The following is a 19,658-nucleotide window of genomic DNA, read 5'->3' as shown; positions in this document are numbered from 1 at the left end:
TTCTTTGTTAGTTTTCTGTTCATTTAGGATTGAGTAAAGTTATAGGGGAGAAAAGACTACTAAGTAGTTCTTGACTTAGAACCATTTATGATGGTTGCAGTGTCCTGGGGTCATGTGAGTCCCTTTTACGACATTCTGATAAGCAGAATCAATGGGGAAGCCGGATCCATTTCACAGGGAAGTTTATGTGACTGAGCTTTCACTCCTATCCCTTTGGTGTCCCTATTTCAGTTCCTGGGATTAGTGGAAATGTGATTTAAAATGGCCCTGTGTAGCTTCATCTAAAGCAGGGGTATCCAGCCTTTTAGCTTGCCTGGGCTGTATTGAGTGAAAAAGAATTGTCTTGGGACACACATAAAATGTATAATATAATTAATGTATATAAGTGACATAATGTTAAAATTTTAGTATCTTGTGGGGCTGCATTACTAGTTGTTCAAGGCTACATGCAACCCATGCAGATCATGGGTTGGACACTACCGATCTAGCAGCTAGAACAGTTGAGATGGCACCATGGTTAGAGTAAATCAGCTTAAAACAAATTGGAGGCAACTGTATCTAAGGAACTACGTTACTCCCTATGAATCATAATTTAAGGCATGGAATGGTCTAGCTCCCGATTACACCAAGAGGGTTAGACTATCATGCAGTTGCATCATATCTTAATATGTTACTCAGACTATATCCCAGAGAAATCAACAGGTGAAAGAAAATATTAAATCCCTGTCCTAGTGGATGAAAGGAAGCATCAGGTTAGGATTTAGCTTGCCTTTTTTGCTTCCACTGTCTCTGCCATCTGTTGTTATTTAAAAGGCGTAATTTGTGCCTTGCTACCCAGTGCCACATTTCTACAAATTTAGACCCTTTTAGTAGGTGTTTTATGGATTACTTACTATGTCATTCCAAGCATCATCACTGTAGATTAACAAGTTCTTTGATTACTCAGCTTTTTGATAATGATTAACACTAGTGATTTTGTCACTAGCACGAAGGTCAACTAAGACAGCAATTAAAGTACAAGTTTGACATTTATGGTGGACTGCATTTCCAGGAAGGAGGGGCTTCTTTCCAGGGGGCAAAGAGGCAGTGGAGGTTGGAAAATTTGCTGGCAGGAAAAGGGTTAAAATGACTCTTTTAGCAGTTCCCACAGTTATCTATGGTTATGCAAATATTTGCTTTAGCCCGGCAAGATTCTGTTTATAGGTTAAAAAAAACAATAAACAAAACTATTCAGAAGTAAATCCACAATGTAGTTCTTGGGGCCTTGCAACATTACAGTATTACTTATTGCCCTCATCTTTGGCATACTGGTTGTCAAACTCCCAGCCCATATTACGCGCTGGCCACTCCCATGTCCGGTTTAGTGAAGGGGACAAAGTCCCGATACGTCATGCGACGCCACTGTGACGATGTGAGTTTGATACCCCTAGCCTAGTATGAATACATTCATAAATCTGAATCAAATAGTTGGGAAAGCCAAGACAATTTCATTTGAATGTATTAAACTAAACCCATTAAAGATTGTTCTACAATTACAGCTTTGTGAAAAATATATTTCCTTCGTAAGTATACAACTGCAAGTGTTCTTTTTAAAGAAAAGCATCTATATTCAAACACCTTGTAAATTTGCTCATTTAATACATCTACTGGTTATTTCTATTTTCCATTTTTTGAATTTTTGAAGTTGGCTTTTAATTATAGAAATTTGGAAGATTTTGGAAGACTTTGCTATAAAATCTCTCTTCTAAAGGATTTCTCTCTTGTATTAAGTTGGCTTGAATAAAGGTTCACTTTTGGATTGAAGTGTCTTGTTATATTTCTTATATGCGTCTCTCGAAAAATAACACTTAAATTTGTGTTGTAGAACTAGTTAGGGGTAGTAATTAAGGCATCAGGCTAGAACCTGGGAGACCATGAATTCTAATCCTGCCTTAAATACGAGGGCAGGAGTGGCCTTAGGCCAGTCATTCTTTCTCGCAGCCTTAGGAAGCAGACAATGGTTAGCCATTTCTGAACAACCTTGCCAAGAAAACAGCAGGGACTGATCCAGGCAGTTGCCAGGAAACAAGACTGGCACAAAAGTACCATAAAAAGACAAGCAGAAAGTCTGCTTTTCAGAATGCCCATCTGGCAGCAGTACCAATTTATCAGGCATCTCAGAAAGCAATACGTCCCAAGTAGTATACTTATTCAAATCACTATAGCAACGCCCACAAAACAACAGCTCTATAAAGAGCAAATGGACAAAATGGAATCAAACTAAAATGTCAGATATGAATTGCCCATTATGGTCACAATCCTCTGGAGCCTTGAAGAGATGAGAGATGAAATGTTTCAACAGCAAAAAAGGAAAAAAAAAGTACAACATGGAAGGTTATTGATTTCGCACTGCCCTAGGACATTAACGGAGAAAGTGGTTGAGGTGGGGATTGTTGGAATGAGAGAAATGAGTGGAGTGATTGGAATGGATGTGAGCAGGAGTGGTAGCTTCCAGACTCTTCCTCCATAGGGTTGGAATTTATTGAGAGGGCTAATTGCTCTAAGTGGAATCTAAAAGGTGAGTCAGGGAGCCTTGAGATCAAATCAGTGGTGGGATTCAAATTTTTTTACTACCGGTTCTGTGGGCGTGGCTTGGTGGGAGTAGTGTGGCTTGGTGAGTATGGCTTGGTGAGCGGGCAGGGGAAGGTTACCGCAAACTCTCCATTCCCTCCCCACCCCACTAACCTGCTTTCCAGCTCTGTTCTCCTGTGCAAGGCAACCAAAGAAGACCCAGCCGATCAGCTGGGACTCAGGAGGCAGAGAAAAGGTAGTGCGGGGCCAGTCAGAGGTGGTATTTGCTGGTTCTCTGAACTACTCAAAATTTCCGCCACCGATACTCCAGAACTGGTCAGAACCTGCTGAATACCACCTCTGCATCAAATGTGTAGTGAGGTTATATTTCCATGTCAATGAACCTTGGGAGATGCCATGAGAGGTGGTTAGTTGGTCATTCCAGAGAAGAGGACTTGTAATTAGGTGCGGGTTTCCACTGGTGATTTTCTTAATAACAGGGTGGGAAGTTATGTAAGCTTGTCGTGATCCTGTGCTTTTCCACCTAGCAACCACAGAACTTAATGATGGAGTTGGCTTTTCCAATTATGATTGATAAATGAGGACAACCTATAGCAGCAAAGTATGCTCACATTTCTGTGTTTAATGCATCTGCATGCTTATCCAGTGGTTGTGTTAAAGATTACCTGTTCCCCTTAGCAAAGGAAAAAATTACGGAGATTATCCTGCAGGCCACTGTGACATCTTGGTAAAATTCTTCACAGAAAAAATGGTCAACTTGTTCAGAGTTGGATACCACATGGGGCGGGGCTTAGTGAGATGAGTTGGGCAACAGATTATACAGAGCCGACTCTGGCATATTTTGTCACCTGTGAGCTGGATTCATGCTTTATCAGCCCTATTTCTATGCTTGAGGAAACACCTCTGAAGGATGGGAGTGATACCAACCGGCTTGTAATAGGCAATGGTGAACCTCTTTCCCACATGCATTGTCCATCTTAGATAAATGTTGCCCAATTGCCAACCTCTTAGGTTTTGAAAAAGGTGGCAGGGATTTAGTTATAGAGGAAATGGGACTTTTTAAATTGAGTTTTAATCCAGGGCATGGACAATTTTTGTTGATTAATATTTCTATGCTGTCTGACTCTGAGCAGTTCACAAATAAACATTAAAAATGAAAAAATATACAAAAATTAAGAACAAAAGATTGGAATACAGGAATGAAAGAATCCACCCAATCCAAAGGGAGTATTCACCTTCACCAAAGGCCTCAGCAAAAAAACTAGGTCTTCAGCGATATAGATCTTTGGAGGGAATCTCATTCCAGAGAGAAGGCAAAGGAAAGGAAGGGATATAGATAGATAACTTAGTTTCATTTAACCAACCCCATTAGATCAACTCAGCTGGAAAGATACGAGGGACAGGCAGTTCCTCAAATAACCAGGCCCTATGCTATCTTGGGCTTTAACAACCAGCATCTTCAATCTCACTCAGGAACAAATTGGCAACCAGTGCAGCTTGCAAAGCAGATGGGTTACGTGGACATATTGCTGCTTTCTGTACCAGTTGAAGCTTCTGCATGGTCTTCAAAGGCAATGTAGAGTGCATTGAAGTAGTCAAGGCATGAGGTGCTCAAATATTGAGGAACTGAACGAAGAACTGCTTAATTTAGGCTTTTTTTACTGATAGAAAAAGCTGCAACTGGTGCATTATTTTGTTGAGACCTTAAAGGCCATATCAGATCTTGATTGATCATGGTATTCTCTTGGATCCTCTTCAAGGGTTGGGGATTAGAGGCAGCTTTGTGGTGGTTGTTCCTGTGAAGACGGTTCCACTTGGTGTGCAGGCAGAGGAAACAGTTGAGCTAGTCTAACCCTCTTATTTAATTTCCACATAAAACTGCTGGGAGAAATAATCCATAGTTTGGAGAGGGAATGAGTGAGTTTCCAACATGCTGATTATATTAACTGATACATTATAATTCAAGCCTGGACAGGAGATGATGTAGAAATGCTGATGAAGTACTTGGAGGCTGTGTCAACCCAGATTTGTTAAACAAGCTCAGATTACATCCCCGTAAAATAGAATTGCTGTGTGCTGGCAATAGATCAGGCTCTATTCCAGCTCCGATTTTAGGTGTGGATAATGTCACATCGCCCCTAAAGGATCGAATTCATTATTTTGGAGTTGTTTTGTGTGCCAGCACTACTGGCTGCCAGCCAATAAGATAGCAATCTGCCAGTCCAATGACATGCAAGCTCAGGGAGAACTTTTAGAAGAAAATATCTACAGATGGCAACCACTCACGTAGTAAAAGGTGTGGCACCCATCAAAACCAGGAATCCATTAAACATGACAAATCCTAGTGATGCAGTGAGATGGAATCCAGTGTTCAAAGCACAATACACAATAGAGCTGGGGTTTGTTGTGGTTTTTTTTTCCTCAGGGGAAGGCCAATGAATAAGCCAATCTGAGCCACCATCCAATTGCCCATCAGTTTTACTCATTACTCATCAGAATCCACTTTCCTGTTGGCTGCCTTTTGGCCAGTCTATCTACTGTTGCATCTTTGAAGCATGTCTCTGCTTGGGACCGAGTGTCTGGACTTGAATGTCTGAGAGGCTGCCAATAGATGCAGGAAGGAGGGGTTGCTGGATCTACCTCAGCCAAAGTCAATATTGCTGGAATCACCCCCCTCTGGGACTATTATCCCTAGATGCCCCTGGCTCTACTTCCTCCTCAGATATATTCAGTAAGGTCATAGCAGTTTGGTATCCTTCTCAATTCAGTTCCTGCTAGAACAGCAGATGGTGGTTATGACCACCTTGGAGAGTGGTGATGTACTTGGCCCCATTTGGACAGCTGTGCCAACCATGGGCCTATTTAACTTGGGATGTTCTGACAATAGTAGCATGTTCTCACCATTTCCCCTCTAAGCTATTCTCTTTGAAGAGAACCGGTTTCAATTGGCCCCTGGGGCAGTGACCAATTGTTAACCCGTGATAGCACTTAGCCATTTAACACCAATGCTACAGTCACTACACTGGAGGCCAATTTGTTTCTGGGCTCCATTCGAAGTCCAGGGTATTCTTTCAAGGCCCATATTACTTAGTTTCTGGCTCCTGACAGGCTTGTCTCTCCTGATTACATTTGGTCGGCCCAAATTCTTGGAAAGAAGTAAGGATAGCCTAGCCAAGATTTCTCAACCCAAGGAGGTGAAGGGGGTAGGGTTCAACGGATGCATCTGCTTGGCTGCCCCACACTTTCCAACACTTGCCCACTGAGATATAGGGCACCGTGAACCTCCTAATCTTCAGAAAGATCTGGATATTCTAGAGGGCAAGTGGCAACCATCAATGCTTAGGTCACCCTTTCATTGGCTAACTAGTTTGGAGTTGCTCCTTTTGTGTTTTGTAAATACATATTTGTAAGTTGCCTTTATTCTACATGAGTACAATAATCTGTTAAATAAATAATGAATAAATAACTCTGAGAAGGAAATATCCACTGCTTACTACTTTCAGAATCTTCCATAGCTGACTGTACAGATGAAAACTTTTGTGTAGAAATAAAAAAAAATTACAATCCTTTTATTAACCAATCATCCACATCTTTTAAAATTTTACTGACTTCTTGGCATCAACAATTTTACTATTGTATGCCACCCAGAATCACTTTTTGTGAAATGGTCAGCGATATAAATTTGATTAATAAACAATAAATAAAACTTAGTATTTCTATTGTTATTTGTAAGCCTTTAAATAATAAAATTTAGCCATTGACTAGTAATTAATTATATTCAACTCTCTGGCTCAGAAAATTTGGTATGCCTTATTTACAAGCATACCAGCAGTAAAAACAAACAAACGTACATTGCTTTGTATTTGGTAAACTGATTATCAGGAATTTGTAATGGTCACTGGTTGCAACTGCCTGTCAAAGAATATATCCTGAAAGTGGGTACAGCCACAACTCAATAAGGTACAACTTTTTTATTTTTTCAGTATCACGGTAACCACTCGTTTTTTTAAAGGTGCAACTTTGCTTTGCTTTTCACAATGAGCAAACAACCTCCCTCTCCCATCCAAAAAATCAAGTTGCATGTGTTGACATGTTGAACAGATGGCTAGGCTGGGGAAATTGTGGGCAATGTGTGAGGGGCCAATGCAAGAACAGAGAGGAAAATATCTTAGTGTACAGTGCTGACAGAGGGAAATAATGGGGAGAAGTCAAGCATTAGATAGAACCATGTGGCTGGATGGCTGTGGAATGGGACAATTTGCCACAGCCAACACACTGTGGGACAACTTACCAAAGGACAATTCAACCAATGCCAAAGTTAAATTAATTTCAACAGAGCTGTGGCCAACAATAAAGGAAGTCAATCCAGAAATACAAGAGTTACAATAATTTTTACCCAAACATGGTCACCAATAATAAAAGTAACTGAATGAAATGATGAATACAGTGTTGAATTGTCCCATGGGTGACTTGGCCATGGCAAGTTGTCTTGAGGCGAGTTGATCATGCCAAGTGGTCCTAGAAGCGGGAAGTGCTTAGTGGGAAATGGAGATTGGCAAAGAGGCGAGCTAGCATGGGCTCCATAGGGGGGGATGCCAGAAGCAACATTTTTACACCACAGACATAAATCTATCTACTGAGGACATATAAACCATTACTGATTGACTTAAACAAAATGTACGTCTGTATTAAAATTCAGACCAGTGTATTTCTTAATTTTTATTGATGGCATTTATCCCATGGTTTTAACATGTTAATTATACTGTAATAAACATGGCTTTAATATTAAACTTTTCCTTATTATCCAAAGTCACCAGAGTCCATTTCTGTAAATATAAAAATATATACTTAACACTTTGTACAATACTGGTTTTTGGTCCAAACAAAAATGGATCAGAAAAGCCAATAAATTTACTTTAAGAATTCCCAATTTTAAATGTTTTTAATGGATTTAGGCAACTTTGAATAATGAGATTTACATAATAAAATCTGAGACAATACTAAACAAAAATTTGCAGTAACACACAAAATTAAAATTTCAAGTTCACAGATTTGTTATGTCAAAGTACATAGAGAAACAGAATAGTATTTACACATTTGTTTCATAATAAAATAATGAAAAGGCGAGATAAGTAAGAATGAAAATAGAAAGAGCATATAATTATTGAATGAAATACTACTGATCTAACTAGTCCTTAGCATGGACTATTCTTTAACCATTCTTCCTCTATCAGAATTAGTGCACTATACACACAACTCGCTCACTTCACACATACATCAGCACAAACTCGGCAAAGAAAATTCATTATCCACATTCTCTATTCTATACAGACTCCCCTCTCTAATATAATTACAATTTTGAACTGTCCATAAATGCAGAAGAGCGCACAAAGTGGGTGCAAACAGAGGAATTATATGAAGCCATTCGCTGTGCAGGCTATATTTATATCTATAGCCAGACCATGCCAAGTCAGGGAAGAAAAACTGCTGGATTCTAAAGTAGTTTTGCTCAAGATCCTCCCTACCACCAATTCTAATTATTATTATTATTGTTATTGTTGTTGTTTTTTAAAAAAACTTAAATGGAGAGAAAAAAAAGCGAGCAGAGTTTAGGCAGACCTGGCTTCAGCTAAACCCAACATGAGGTACAATTCAGGAACTGAACAATGCAGGGCAACCAACTGTGGCAATTGAGTTGCTGTCTGTAACAATCATTAATATTTTTATTTTCTACGTCTAACAGCTGTCTTTATCTTCCGACTAGTCACTGAAGATCCCGTGGCGAATGTACTTTTCCCGTTATTCCTGCTTTGGGGGGTGAAAAAATCAAGAGTAAGGAACTTAGAATAATATATCTGAAAGCTTTTAGCATTGATAAAGAAAAATAAACAAGTATATTGTAAAATAAAATAGATAAAAGCATTTGTTTTACCAAAGAAATTCTGTTCCAAACATTAAATGGATTATATACTCTCCAGATAATAACTCTGAATCTCAACTCTTCCGTTTCAAAAATTGCATGTATCTTTTGGGCTCTATCATTTAAAATACTAATATTCTGAGCATAACATCAACCATGTATTTTTAATATCAATAAATAACATCTAATGTTGAAGTTAATTTCATTCATTTCATACAAATTGCATAAATCTTTTCTCAAGCCATTGCTATCTTCCAACGGTATAAAAGAATTTCATAGAAAATAATTCCCATGCCAGCAAATACAATAAATAAAACAATGGTATGCAAATCTATTTTGACCCTTTTCTTACCCCAAATTAAATGATGAAGCCTGAGTAAATGCAAATCCCGAAGAACCTGTTGGCTGTGCTGGTGCAGTTGAACCTGCACCAAAGGTAAATATTGCTGGATTGTTGCTTGAAAAGTTGAAATTAGCAGGACTACTTCCAAACTGGAATACTTGACCTAAAAAGTAAACATGAGTAAATTTAATAATATATCCAAAAAGACTTTTCCTTGAAACAATTAGCTCTTTTGACAGAAAGTGTTTTTAGTATCTTCCAGAACATCACTTCCATCACAAATAAATCTTTTCAATCTTTCTTGCAAAACTTTGTGTTAGAAGTCAATAGAAACTTAGCTGTAAATCACATTTCTGATTTTAATGTATTTGAAATGAACATTCAAAGGGAATTAATGTTCAGCTTAAAGAATGTTGCCAGAGTCCTGACATTATATGCCCCAGTATTCTTTTGCTCATAGAAATATTTTCCAAACTAATAATCTGAAATTTGGTATTCATAATCTGAATATTGTTACAGTTTGAAGTGATGTAATAATAATTGGCATAGATGGATGAAGCAACCATGCAGAAGACAAGGGGAAAGGGGATGAGGCATCAGCCAGGCATGGATGAAGAAAGCAGCCGGAAATAATGAGAGGAATAAAAAGGATTTCTGTATCCAAAAGTACTCAAACGTAAGGGAAACATGCCAAATGGAACAAGTTTGACTCAAATCTTACAAAGGTAGCATCTGGAAGTTAAAACAGATATACTAACTCTGATCGTCACCTATTGGGAGTTTTGGATATGAAACCTGAAAGCCAAACATAGGTTTTTCAAAAAAGATAACTAGTTACAGAATGAAAATTGTACTTTGAACTTACTACTACTGGGAGCTGTAGCTGAACCAAAACCAGGTTGTTGGTTAGCTTGTTGTCCAAAGACAGAAGGCTGGGCACTACCTGAAACAGTCCCAAAAGCTGGAGGAGCAGGCAGAGAGCTAGCAGGAAATAATGAAGATGAGGAAAGTGATCCAAAGTTTGGAGTACTGGTCTGATTGGAGGCTTGGCTTTGACCAAATGTCGGTGTCTGACTAGCACCAAAAGCTGGACCGGCTGTAGAAGCTGAAGATCCAGAGCCAAACACAAAGGAAGAAGAGGAACCTAGAAAAAAAATGAGCAGAATAAACATGGGAACTGCACATTAAACCGATCAAGCATTCCCTTTCAGAATCTAGAGCTATGCAAAGCACAAGGTGCAAACCATTAAGACAAACAAATTGAAAGCAGAATATAATCATCTCTCTGACAATATGGTCTGACATAATCCAGCCATGATTTTGTTTTTCCTCACCCTTCTTCTTGACCCATCCATTTTTCTTTCATACTTTCCTTCCTTCCGTTTTGCAATTTCAACTACCTCAATTACGTGCATGAAGACACCTTTGAATTCAGTCCATATTCATTCAGCATCCATTCAATCTTGACCCTATTTCTTCTGACATCTTTGACTCTCATTTCTATATAACTAGCGCACTCTTACACCCAGCCAGCTTTTCTATTTTTGACATTAATTCTTCATGACTACTTTTTTCCATCAGCATTTGTACATCTTACAAATGTTTTACCAAAACATACATTAAACAGTACCCCTTGCTCAAATGTTCAACCATTTGCTAAATATTCTCAATGTTGAATACAATATTACATACAATACAGTGTTGAATCAGTTGCTAAATACAAGCTCAAATTGTCCAAGGATCTGCTGATACAGTTCTACAGAGGAATGATTTGAGTTTGCCATTTGTACTTCTCTAACGGTCTGGTTTGGCAGAGCAAACGGAACAGGTACAGATTTCAACGAACAGTTAGGACGGCAGAAGAAACAACAACTGGAATCAGCTTGCCTTCCATTGAGGGCCTGTAAATTGCACGAGCCAGAAAGAAGGCTAAGAAAATATCTACAGATCCCTCACATCCTGGAGGACATGAAACTGTTTCCACTTCTTTTCTCAGGACACTGCTATACAGCATTGGATGCCAAAACAACCAGACACAAAGACACCTCCCCCCCCACATGTCATCCCTCTGCTAAATACCTAAATCTTACAGCACGATCTTATGCCTAAAAATACTTACCCATGTACCGTAATAGGGCTATTATCCTTCTCATCTACTCTTGTCATCTCTCCTACTGCCTTCTCCTATTGGTATCTTATGATTTATCACTCGCTGTTTGTATTTTAGAATTTTTGATTGTATCTTATTATTTAAATTCCTTATGTGTCCAATCACACTTGGCCAATAAAGAATATTCCTACTTCCTACTTTGCTTCCATAATACACAATTAGTCTTTCCTTTAGCAACGAATTTTCAGCTCCATATTCATTTAAAACATACCATAATTCAAGCTTATTCATTTTATCATAGATTTTATAAGTCAACAAAGATATAACATTTCAGTCTCACTGAACATTTAACATTTAGCTCACTGATCTGCTAAAGAGCAAATATCTCATCCAAGCATTATTCCATTCATTATTGAAAAATGCATAAATATGTTAATTATTGTAATACTGTAGTTTATTTCTATGATTAGACCAACAGAGCAATAGTAACTGCAACAGAGCAATTGAAAAAATAAACATGCCGGTAAAGAACATATAGCTACTTGGAAACAGGCATAATGTAAGATAGAAAAAAAAGAAGCAGAAAAAACCCTAGTTGAGTAAATAGAATAATTTCAAAAGCCTGATGTAATTGATTAATGTAGAAGCTACTGCAATAGCTCATGTTATTGCAGTAGCTCTTACATAGATTCTCATGTCATCAACAGCAAGCTGATATTTCACTAAAGTTAATGATTACTTATAATAGTTTCACTAATAATTATTTTAAATTGTTAACCAAAAAGCATCTGTCATCCCAGAGGCAGTCTGTAAATTCAGCCTTTGCATATTTTAATACAGTCTCAGAACTCTTCAGGCAATTCTTATTTGGAAATCTAGTTTCTTCTATAGTCACTTTTCTAATTCTCAAGCATACCTGTAGGAGGTGTGGTTGTGGTAGGTGCTGAGAAACTGAAGCCGGTGTTAGGTGTGATGTTAGTGGGGGCGACTGAGCCAAACAGGAATGGAGCAGGAGTGCTTGCACTGGAAGTGGTTGTTGGCGGCTTGCTGTCGTGAGAGAACCCAAAAGACTGTGTGGTATTTGAATCAGAAGGATTGCCAAAAGCTGAACTGCTCATACTGTTGTTGGCCTGTCCGAATAAAAAGGCCGGCGGGGGAGCAGAGGAAGAAGTGGTGCTGCTAAATATTGTGCCGCCGCCGCCGCTACTGCTATTGCTGCCACCAAGAGAAACATTTGGCATAGGAGTATTAGAAGAAGTAGAGCTCAGGAAGGTGAATGCCTCCTTTGCTGGTGCTGGATCTAAAAAGTAAAACAAATTATGAGTTAGAAACAAACCATGAAGACTGCTACTGTGATGCTGTGAAGAGATAAAGGGTTCTAAGGGATGAAAGGATACCAGGGATTATACACCTTTTTGTCAACTCATTTAGTGAAGAGTTCCCAAACATGTTTTATACAAGTACTTTGCAATTGTGTAACTTAATGGTATGATTTAATTTTAAAAAATCTCTATCTAAACCATGGATTACTCTACTGAAAACATGCTGTACTTGCATGCTTGCTCCTCTTGTCTCTTAAGTGTCAGGTTTAAGAAAACATGTACTCTTTCGTTTGAACCATGGCTTTTCAGTCAGGTAGGACCAGAAATTTGGTGTTATAGAACACAAGCATTTTTCATGCAAACACAACAGGGGGTTCATTGTGCTAGCATCTAGGAGGGCAATGTTGAGGTGAGAGACTACAATGGCCTAGGTAGCTGCTATCCACTTTTCAGCAAAGCCTATTACATTTATTTTTGATGTGTGGTATCCACACAACAAGACATAATCAAAACTCCAAAGTCTGAATCATTAAATTGGTCTCCCACTAGGCACAGCAATATTTCACACATTTTAATGCATTCTACTCCCACATATATCCAACGAGATGCAAAGGTTTATAGATTCCCAAATTACTTTTACCCTAGCAACTTCATATTATTAGATGCTTTTTAAATGCTTCTATGTGGTCAGATACTCCCTAACAGCAAATTTAATCAAAGCCAGATGCTATAATTCCCTTCTCTTCAGTTTTTCGTATTTTATTCTTGATCCGCGATAGCATTTTTCATCTTGCAGTTTTCAGTTTTCTCAGGGTTTTTTTCTCCCAGTTTCCTTCCCTACCTTCAAATCCAGTATCTAAATTTAAGCAGGAATTCATATTATGGATTACACCATGGTAAAAAAAGACAGCAAAATATTGTCCTTATTGTGTCTGTTGTTAACTGCCCAGAAGAGCTTTATGTAAGGTGACCCAGGATGAGCAGCAGGACCATGAACAGGGCTATTGTTTCGTAACTGGCAGGTGCTTGGATTCATTCAGAGCTAGATTCCAACAAGACAGGACCACCTGAGGGGTCCAAGGCAAGATCTTTTAGGGTTAACTGGAATTTGATGTTGAGACTGGAGAGGATACTCTTATCTGTTAGATTGGGCCCCTACCTGTTAGATACAGACCCCTGTTGGATGGTGAGCTGCCGAGGAAGTAACCTTGAATGAGGAAGTGATCCCTCTTCATTGAAGAATGTTGTGATGTACCTTCTCCTCCTCAAGAAACCACTGCTGGACAACTAGTGTCCAACATGCCCTTATTAGCAAAAAAGCTCTTGATCATCTGATTAGAGAAGGTGGCAGAGAAAGTGCTTGGGCTTCAGCTCCAGAAAACCCTGTAAGAAGTGGATGACCTGGAACTGTTTTGGTTGGGTTTCAGGCCAGGGCTTAGTACAGGGTCATGTTGATCATGCTTATTGATGACCTGTGATGAAGCTGGGATAAGGGCGGTACATCCATTCCTACTGCTTCTTGAACTCTCCGCACTTTGTAAGTGTCAACCACAGTAACTTTTTCAACCTGCATCTGGAGCAGTGGGCACTGTTCGGTGGTAATTCTCCTCCTTTCTTGTGGCTGGTTTGAATCGATGTTGACGGGTGGGAGAAATCACGGCTACAGCCCTTTAATTCCTATCTTAACCCTGCAGGGTTTGACATCCTCCCTGTTTCTGGTTAAATCTACATAAAACCACCTGGGTGAAAGCTGTTTGTTAGTTTGGGATCAGGTATTATGCTGATGATTACTTGGTTGGCCAAGTGTCTCTATAAAAATCCTAATCCAATGCTGGAGGATGTGTGGATATAGATGGGGTAGAAGAGACTCTCAGAGCTCAATTCTGAAAAGATGGACTATTTCTTTGGAGTCTCCTAGCTTCAGGGATTATTAATCTTCAATGGAGCTGCATTTTTTAATTTGAGATTGATGCATAATCGGTGGGTCCTCTTGGCTTCCCAGCTTCTGTTCAAAGAACAGATCGCAGCTATGGTCAACCTGGACTCTGCACAGGTACATCTAGAATGCCAGTTACACCTTTTTCTGTATCAGAATGCCTTTGCTAAATCACTCACACCCTAGTTACCTCACAATTGGATTACTGCAATGTGCTCTACATGGGGCTGTCCTTGAAGACCATCTAGAAGTTACAGCTAATCCAAAATGTAGTAGCAAATGCAATGTTGGGAGGGTAAGCCACTCAGAATAACATACTTCAGATTGGTGGGTATATAAATCCATAAAATATATAAATAGATGTGCTTATGAACCAACTGTATTTCAAGCTATAATACTAGTTGGCTTCCAAGTCCAAATCAAAGTATTGGTTATCACATTTTTTAAAATTATTTTTGTTAAATATCTTCTAATGTCCTTTAGAACAGTTTATAATACATTCAAATTTTAGCTTCTTTCTCTAAGGTTATATCATAACTCCCTTTTTCCATTATCTAGCTTCTAATCATTAAACTCATCAATCACAAGGGCATTTTGTTCCAATTTCAGCAAATGTCCAGAATGGATTTTGACTCCCTGACGACTGTAATTATTGTCTTTTCTCTAACTAAATAGTCCATTTTTGCATCTATGCAAATTCTGTCACCTTCATCAACCTTCATTGTTCCTCTATTTTAGTACTTCAGGTATTTTAATAATCTCACTGTGAGATTATTGCACAAAAACCATTATCCATAAATCTGTAAGTCTTTTCCAGTTGTTCGTTCATTATTCCCAGCAAGTAAAGCTCTAGTTTTAGTTGAATAAGTCTTTAAAATGTTTTATGTTAATGTCTGTATTTGAACCCACAGCACTGGTTGTTACTTTTAGAACACCTCATGGCATAGGGCCTGGATATCTTGAGGATTATCTCCAATTGCTTCTGCCTGTCTCTACAGTAAAATGGGTCAAATCCAGGTCTCATCAATCAAATACTGTTGTCTTGTCACCACAGGAATAATGCCTTTTCTGCTGTATTCCTTGTGACATTTAGGAATCCATTAAAAAATTCTGGTTATTCTCTCAAGCCTTAGGATAATGAGGTTGGGAAAGCCATTTGTTATGTTTAATAAAAGGCTTGGTGCATTGTTTTTCCAGTTGGGCACAGTTCTTTTTTATCTCCTGTGTGTTTTTTCTATTTGAAGCTGCCTCGCCACATGGAGAAGTTGGGGCAGCCTCTAAATTAGGATAAATAAACGAATGCTCAAGATACACAACTTATATTTATGTATCTCTTCTTTGTACCCTCCTGCCCATCTAGAAGTTTGAAATCATGTAAACGCAAGTAGATAAATAGGTACTTCAGTGGGAAAGTAACAGCGCTCTGTGATGTCATGCTAGCTACATGACCACAGAAATGTCTTCAGACAGTGTTGGCTCAATGGCCTTGAAACAGAGATGGGCACTGCCTTCTGTAATCGGCAACAACTAGAGGAGTAAAATTTTACCTTTACCTCTTAGTACCGACACAATAGGAAACTTTTTCATTCACTAATTTGCAATCAGCACAATGTTGCACATGTCTTCCTGCTCCTTTAAAAATCTTTGTTCTCAATTACACTATATGTTCTGCACATACTTGATCATGTTTTCCCCTTGTTGTTTCTACATTGAGTTCCTCTTCCATCTTTTATCTATTTTAAGTTGGGACTGAATTTTGTGTCTTCATTCTCTTGCTCCTTGCTATCTCTTTTCCCTTGTAATAAATAATAATAATAATGATGCTATAATTGCAAGACCTCAGTTTAGCGAGTCATTTCCACTATAATTCCTTAAATAAATTCAGCTCAAAAAGAGATAATTCATTTATTATTACCCAAGCATGAATAACTACACATTCTCATTCAACTTCAACGCTCTTATTGCTTCTTTTGACTCTGTACCAACAATAACAGAAGGACAAATGGAACATTTTCACTATAAAGTTGAAAGAATATCCATTTTTATATTATACAATGGTAAAAAGAACTCACTTTGTTAAAATAAAGTGATTCAAATATTAATGATTTAATTGTACATTGATACACACACATTTTGTTAATAAAGAGGGGGCGAGGTCTTTCCCCACTTCTTTAAAAAAAGGAAATTCAAACATTATGTTTTTCAATTATTCTCCCTGCTCCAATTTTATCAGTATCCGAGTACTGTATTCTTAAAAGGTTTGGGATGAGGAATGAATATTTTACTATTAAAATATTTGGCTGTTTTTCTGATGAAACATCAGTTACTTAAATAATTACTTTACTAATGAAAATTAAAGCCTCAATTGTAAGATTTCATTATGCACCTGTAAGGATGGGTCAATGAAGTTCAAAAGCTCATAATTGTACTTAATTATTTTGAATTCTGGACTTTCCATAGAATTACAAACCATTAATCCATTACTCTGGGAAAATATTCAATGTTCATAGAAACTGTAAGAAACTAAATGCAGTTACGGCTGCATGAATGTTTAAATAGAACAATCAACAATAGCTTAAAATTGTTATTTTATCTCTTTTGACATTCAGCTATTAAATTCCTTTTACCAAGTTGCTTTTTATTCTTAACATTAAAATATTCCCCATCCTCTTATTTGGGTTTCCCTTTCCACTACATACATTGTAAAGCACAGCACTCCTTCGTTTATATATTTCTCTTTTCACTTCTTCCTATCCTTGCTGCTGCTGTTTTTACCCTCCAGTGCATATCATAATCTTTACTTCCTCTGCTTTTTAATTGCCAACATCCCAACATTCCTTGTATTTCAATTTGTGTTTATCAACTGCCCCTCCCCTACTATTGTGTCATGCTGCCTTTCTTGATTCTGGGGTTCCAACTTTTCTGATTGTTGGTCTCAAACAGACTTATATTATGATGTGAATGCTGATTGGTATTCAATTTCTATAATTTTCTTTTTAAAGAAAACAAAAGTTAACGTGTTCATTCTAACTTGCAATGGTGACAATTTTACCACTTTTTAATCATTCATTCTTACACAATTGATAGGAATGATAATATTATAATTATTAGTCTGTAGGAAAAACAAGGATATACAAGTCTAAAATAAAATGTTCACACTTTAAAAAAACAGTAGGAGACTGGGAGAAGTTTCAATTCACTTTTTGAATTTTTATATTGGATGAACAAAAAGAAAAATCCCTCCCTCTTCTGTAGAATTTCAGATGACTATGGCTATTAGGCTAGAACTTGAGGTCTGTCGTCTCAAATCATGTTTAAGACTTCAGTTAAAAAATCAAAGCATCAGATTCCTATAATACACAAGTGAAGGAAGGCTTCATTTTTGTAATTGTGTTACTAGTGTGCAACCTACCTTGGCATACTTATGAGGTACTGGTGCTTTCCAAAACAACATTTTCTTCTTGGGTTTCGATCTCTATTTTACTAAAGGTTTATGATTATGCTTTTTCAAATAAGTCCTATCTTTAACTTTAATGAGATATTACGTTTTTTCAAGCCAGAGAAGGAAAAACTATGTGTTTTAATTATGTAATTATTTCCTTTATCAATGTAGATGCTAACATTTTAACAGTACCTTTGACCCCTAGATTGCAGCTTCTTGTTCTGCCTATTGGATATCTAGCTCACGCTGAATTTATAGAAAGTCATCAAGTTCAGATGTACTATAAAAATTTGAAAAACTTACCAATTTAAGAATTGGATTATTACTGCTCCAAACCATATGGTTCTGGGCAGTTTGAAAGTAAAACTTTTGAAACTAAGAGTTCAGATATGGTGTTTCAGACAAAAGTTCTCCAGAATATTCCAACCTCATGTGAGTTTTGTATATTGTTACAGTATTCAGATACTATCAAGCATTAATGTACTTGTTTTAATTCAAAACAAAATCCAACCTCTAAATGCTGAGAAAGCGTCCAATATGCTTTCTGGAAATTTTGGGGTACTATGATATATTCAACCCCCAAATAATAAGTAATAAAGATATGCCTTCTCCTTAAATTTATGCCATAGTATTTCAAAACTACCCCATTGATTTATTTTTTAAAATTTGGCTTTAGATTCCCTAGCCTACATTATTAAGAATACTGAAAATAGTACAATGTTTGTAGCGAAAAACATGTTCCATTATATGGGAACAGTCTTGCCAAGTATGGATATCCATGCCTGCACATGGATCACTTTCAATGTTTAGTTTAATATTGCAGCTTGAATGAGAAACAGTGGGTAAATCTATTTAATTTTAGTTCTTCCCATTTATTTTTATTCATTTATTGGATAAATCTGTTTTCTGATTCAATTAGGCTTTTTATAATAAGCACTGTACATTGGTTCAACTCTGTTCTGCTGAAGTTCATCACTCTTTTAATGATGAATTTGCAAATGGGAATCAATATTTTCAAGGTCTTTCAGAGGTAAATCTTCTAAATAATCAGCCAATTTAATATTACCATTAATCAAAGAAATAAAAAGCATGAAATAAAAACTTGAGAAGTCAATGGATTTTTGCACCAACCTGGAGAGTTTGCTTGTGCCCCAAATGCAAATGTTGGTTTCATTTGTTGTTCAGCTGGTTTCTCAGCAGGTTTTGCCAAGCCGAAATTAAATGCAGGTTTTACTGTGCCATCATCTTTGGTTTGTTCTGTTTTCCCAAATGAAAACATGGGTTGCGCCTTTGACTCTTCGCGCTCTGCTTTCTTTCCAAACACTAATGGAGTAGAAGAGGCAGCCACCTCCTGCTTTTCATCTGTCCTTCCCATAGTAAGCAGTGGGGCATTCACAGGGTCTATTTTACCAAAAGTAAAGCCACCTTTTGCTGAAGGTGCTTCCTTCTTCTCTGATTTCTTAGAGGAAAAGGGACTTTCTGCAATTTCCTTCTCCTCTACATTTCCAAATTTGAAAGTACTTATTCCAGTTTTTTTCTCAGATGCAGTTGCGGCTCCTATAGAACTTGTGCCAAAAGTGAAACCTCCTACAACTGACTTGTTAAGTCCATCTTTCTTCTCTTGTTGTCCAAGGTTAGCTATTCCAAACTGAAATGGGGTAGTAGATGAACTGCTACCTCCAGCAGGAAGTCCAAAACTGAAAGTGTTGTTCTTTCCTTCTTTCACATTTTCCTCAGATTTAGACTCTGAAGAAACGCTTCCTGGATTGGAGCCTTCATTTTTAGAAAATTTAAAGCCTCCTGAAGAACCCAAATCTGATGTACTACTAAATTTGAATCCTGCTTGTTCTCCAAATTTGAAGTTTTTTCCTGCAGTCTGGGATAATTCTGATGACGGCGACGATGACTGAATACCAAATTTAAATGAAGGAGCAGATGGCTCGGAAGTAGCTGTACTAAAACCTGCAATTAAATGGAATGTTAATTTAATACATTTCAAATTTTAATATAGTCT

At 37.6% G+C, this 19,658-nt stretch overlaps 1 protein-coding gene across 4 annotated transcripts in view; it reads right to left on the bottom strand.

The window, feature by feature from the left end:
• Positions 1-7,277: 7,277 nt before the first annotated feature.
• NUP153 (nucleoporin 153) overlaps positions 7,278-19,658 on the bottom strand; it is a 32,410-nt gene continuing 20,029 nt past the window's right edge. For 2 of the 4 annotated variants that reach the window (XM_026699576.2, XM_087930873.1), the window contains exons 18-22: positions 18,776-19,606; positions 11,861-12,244; positions 9,700-9,978; positions 8,844-8,997; positions 7,278-8,379 (exon numbers count right to left, since the gene is read on the bottom strand). In XM_026699576.2, the coding sequence (XP_026555361.2) occupies positions 8,295-8,379; positions 8,844-8,997; positions 9,700-9,978; positions 11,861-12,244; positions 18,776-19,606 (1,733 nt within the window). In that variant the 3' untranslated portion in view covers positions 7,278-8,294. The remainder of the gene's footprint in view (positions 8,380-8,843; positions 8,998-9,699; positions 9,979-11,860; positions 12,245-18,775; positions 19,607-19,658) is intronic. The other 2 variants (XM_026699577.2, XM_087930874.1) reach the window with 1 other exon arrangement.

This window comes from Pseudonaja textilis, chromosome 3 (assembly GCF_049901715.1).
Source record: "Pseudonaja textilis isolate UNSWEBS1 chromosome 3, rPseTex1.2, whole genome shotgun sequence".
In the NCBI taxonomy this organism is placed as follows: Eukaryota; Metazoa; Chordata; class Lepidosauria; order Squamata; family Elapidae; genus Pseudonaja; species Pseudonaja textilis.
This window is presented reverse-complemented; position numbering and strand designations above follow the sequence as displayed.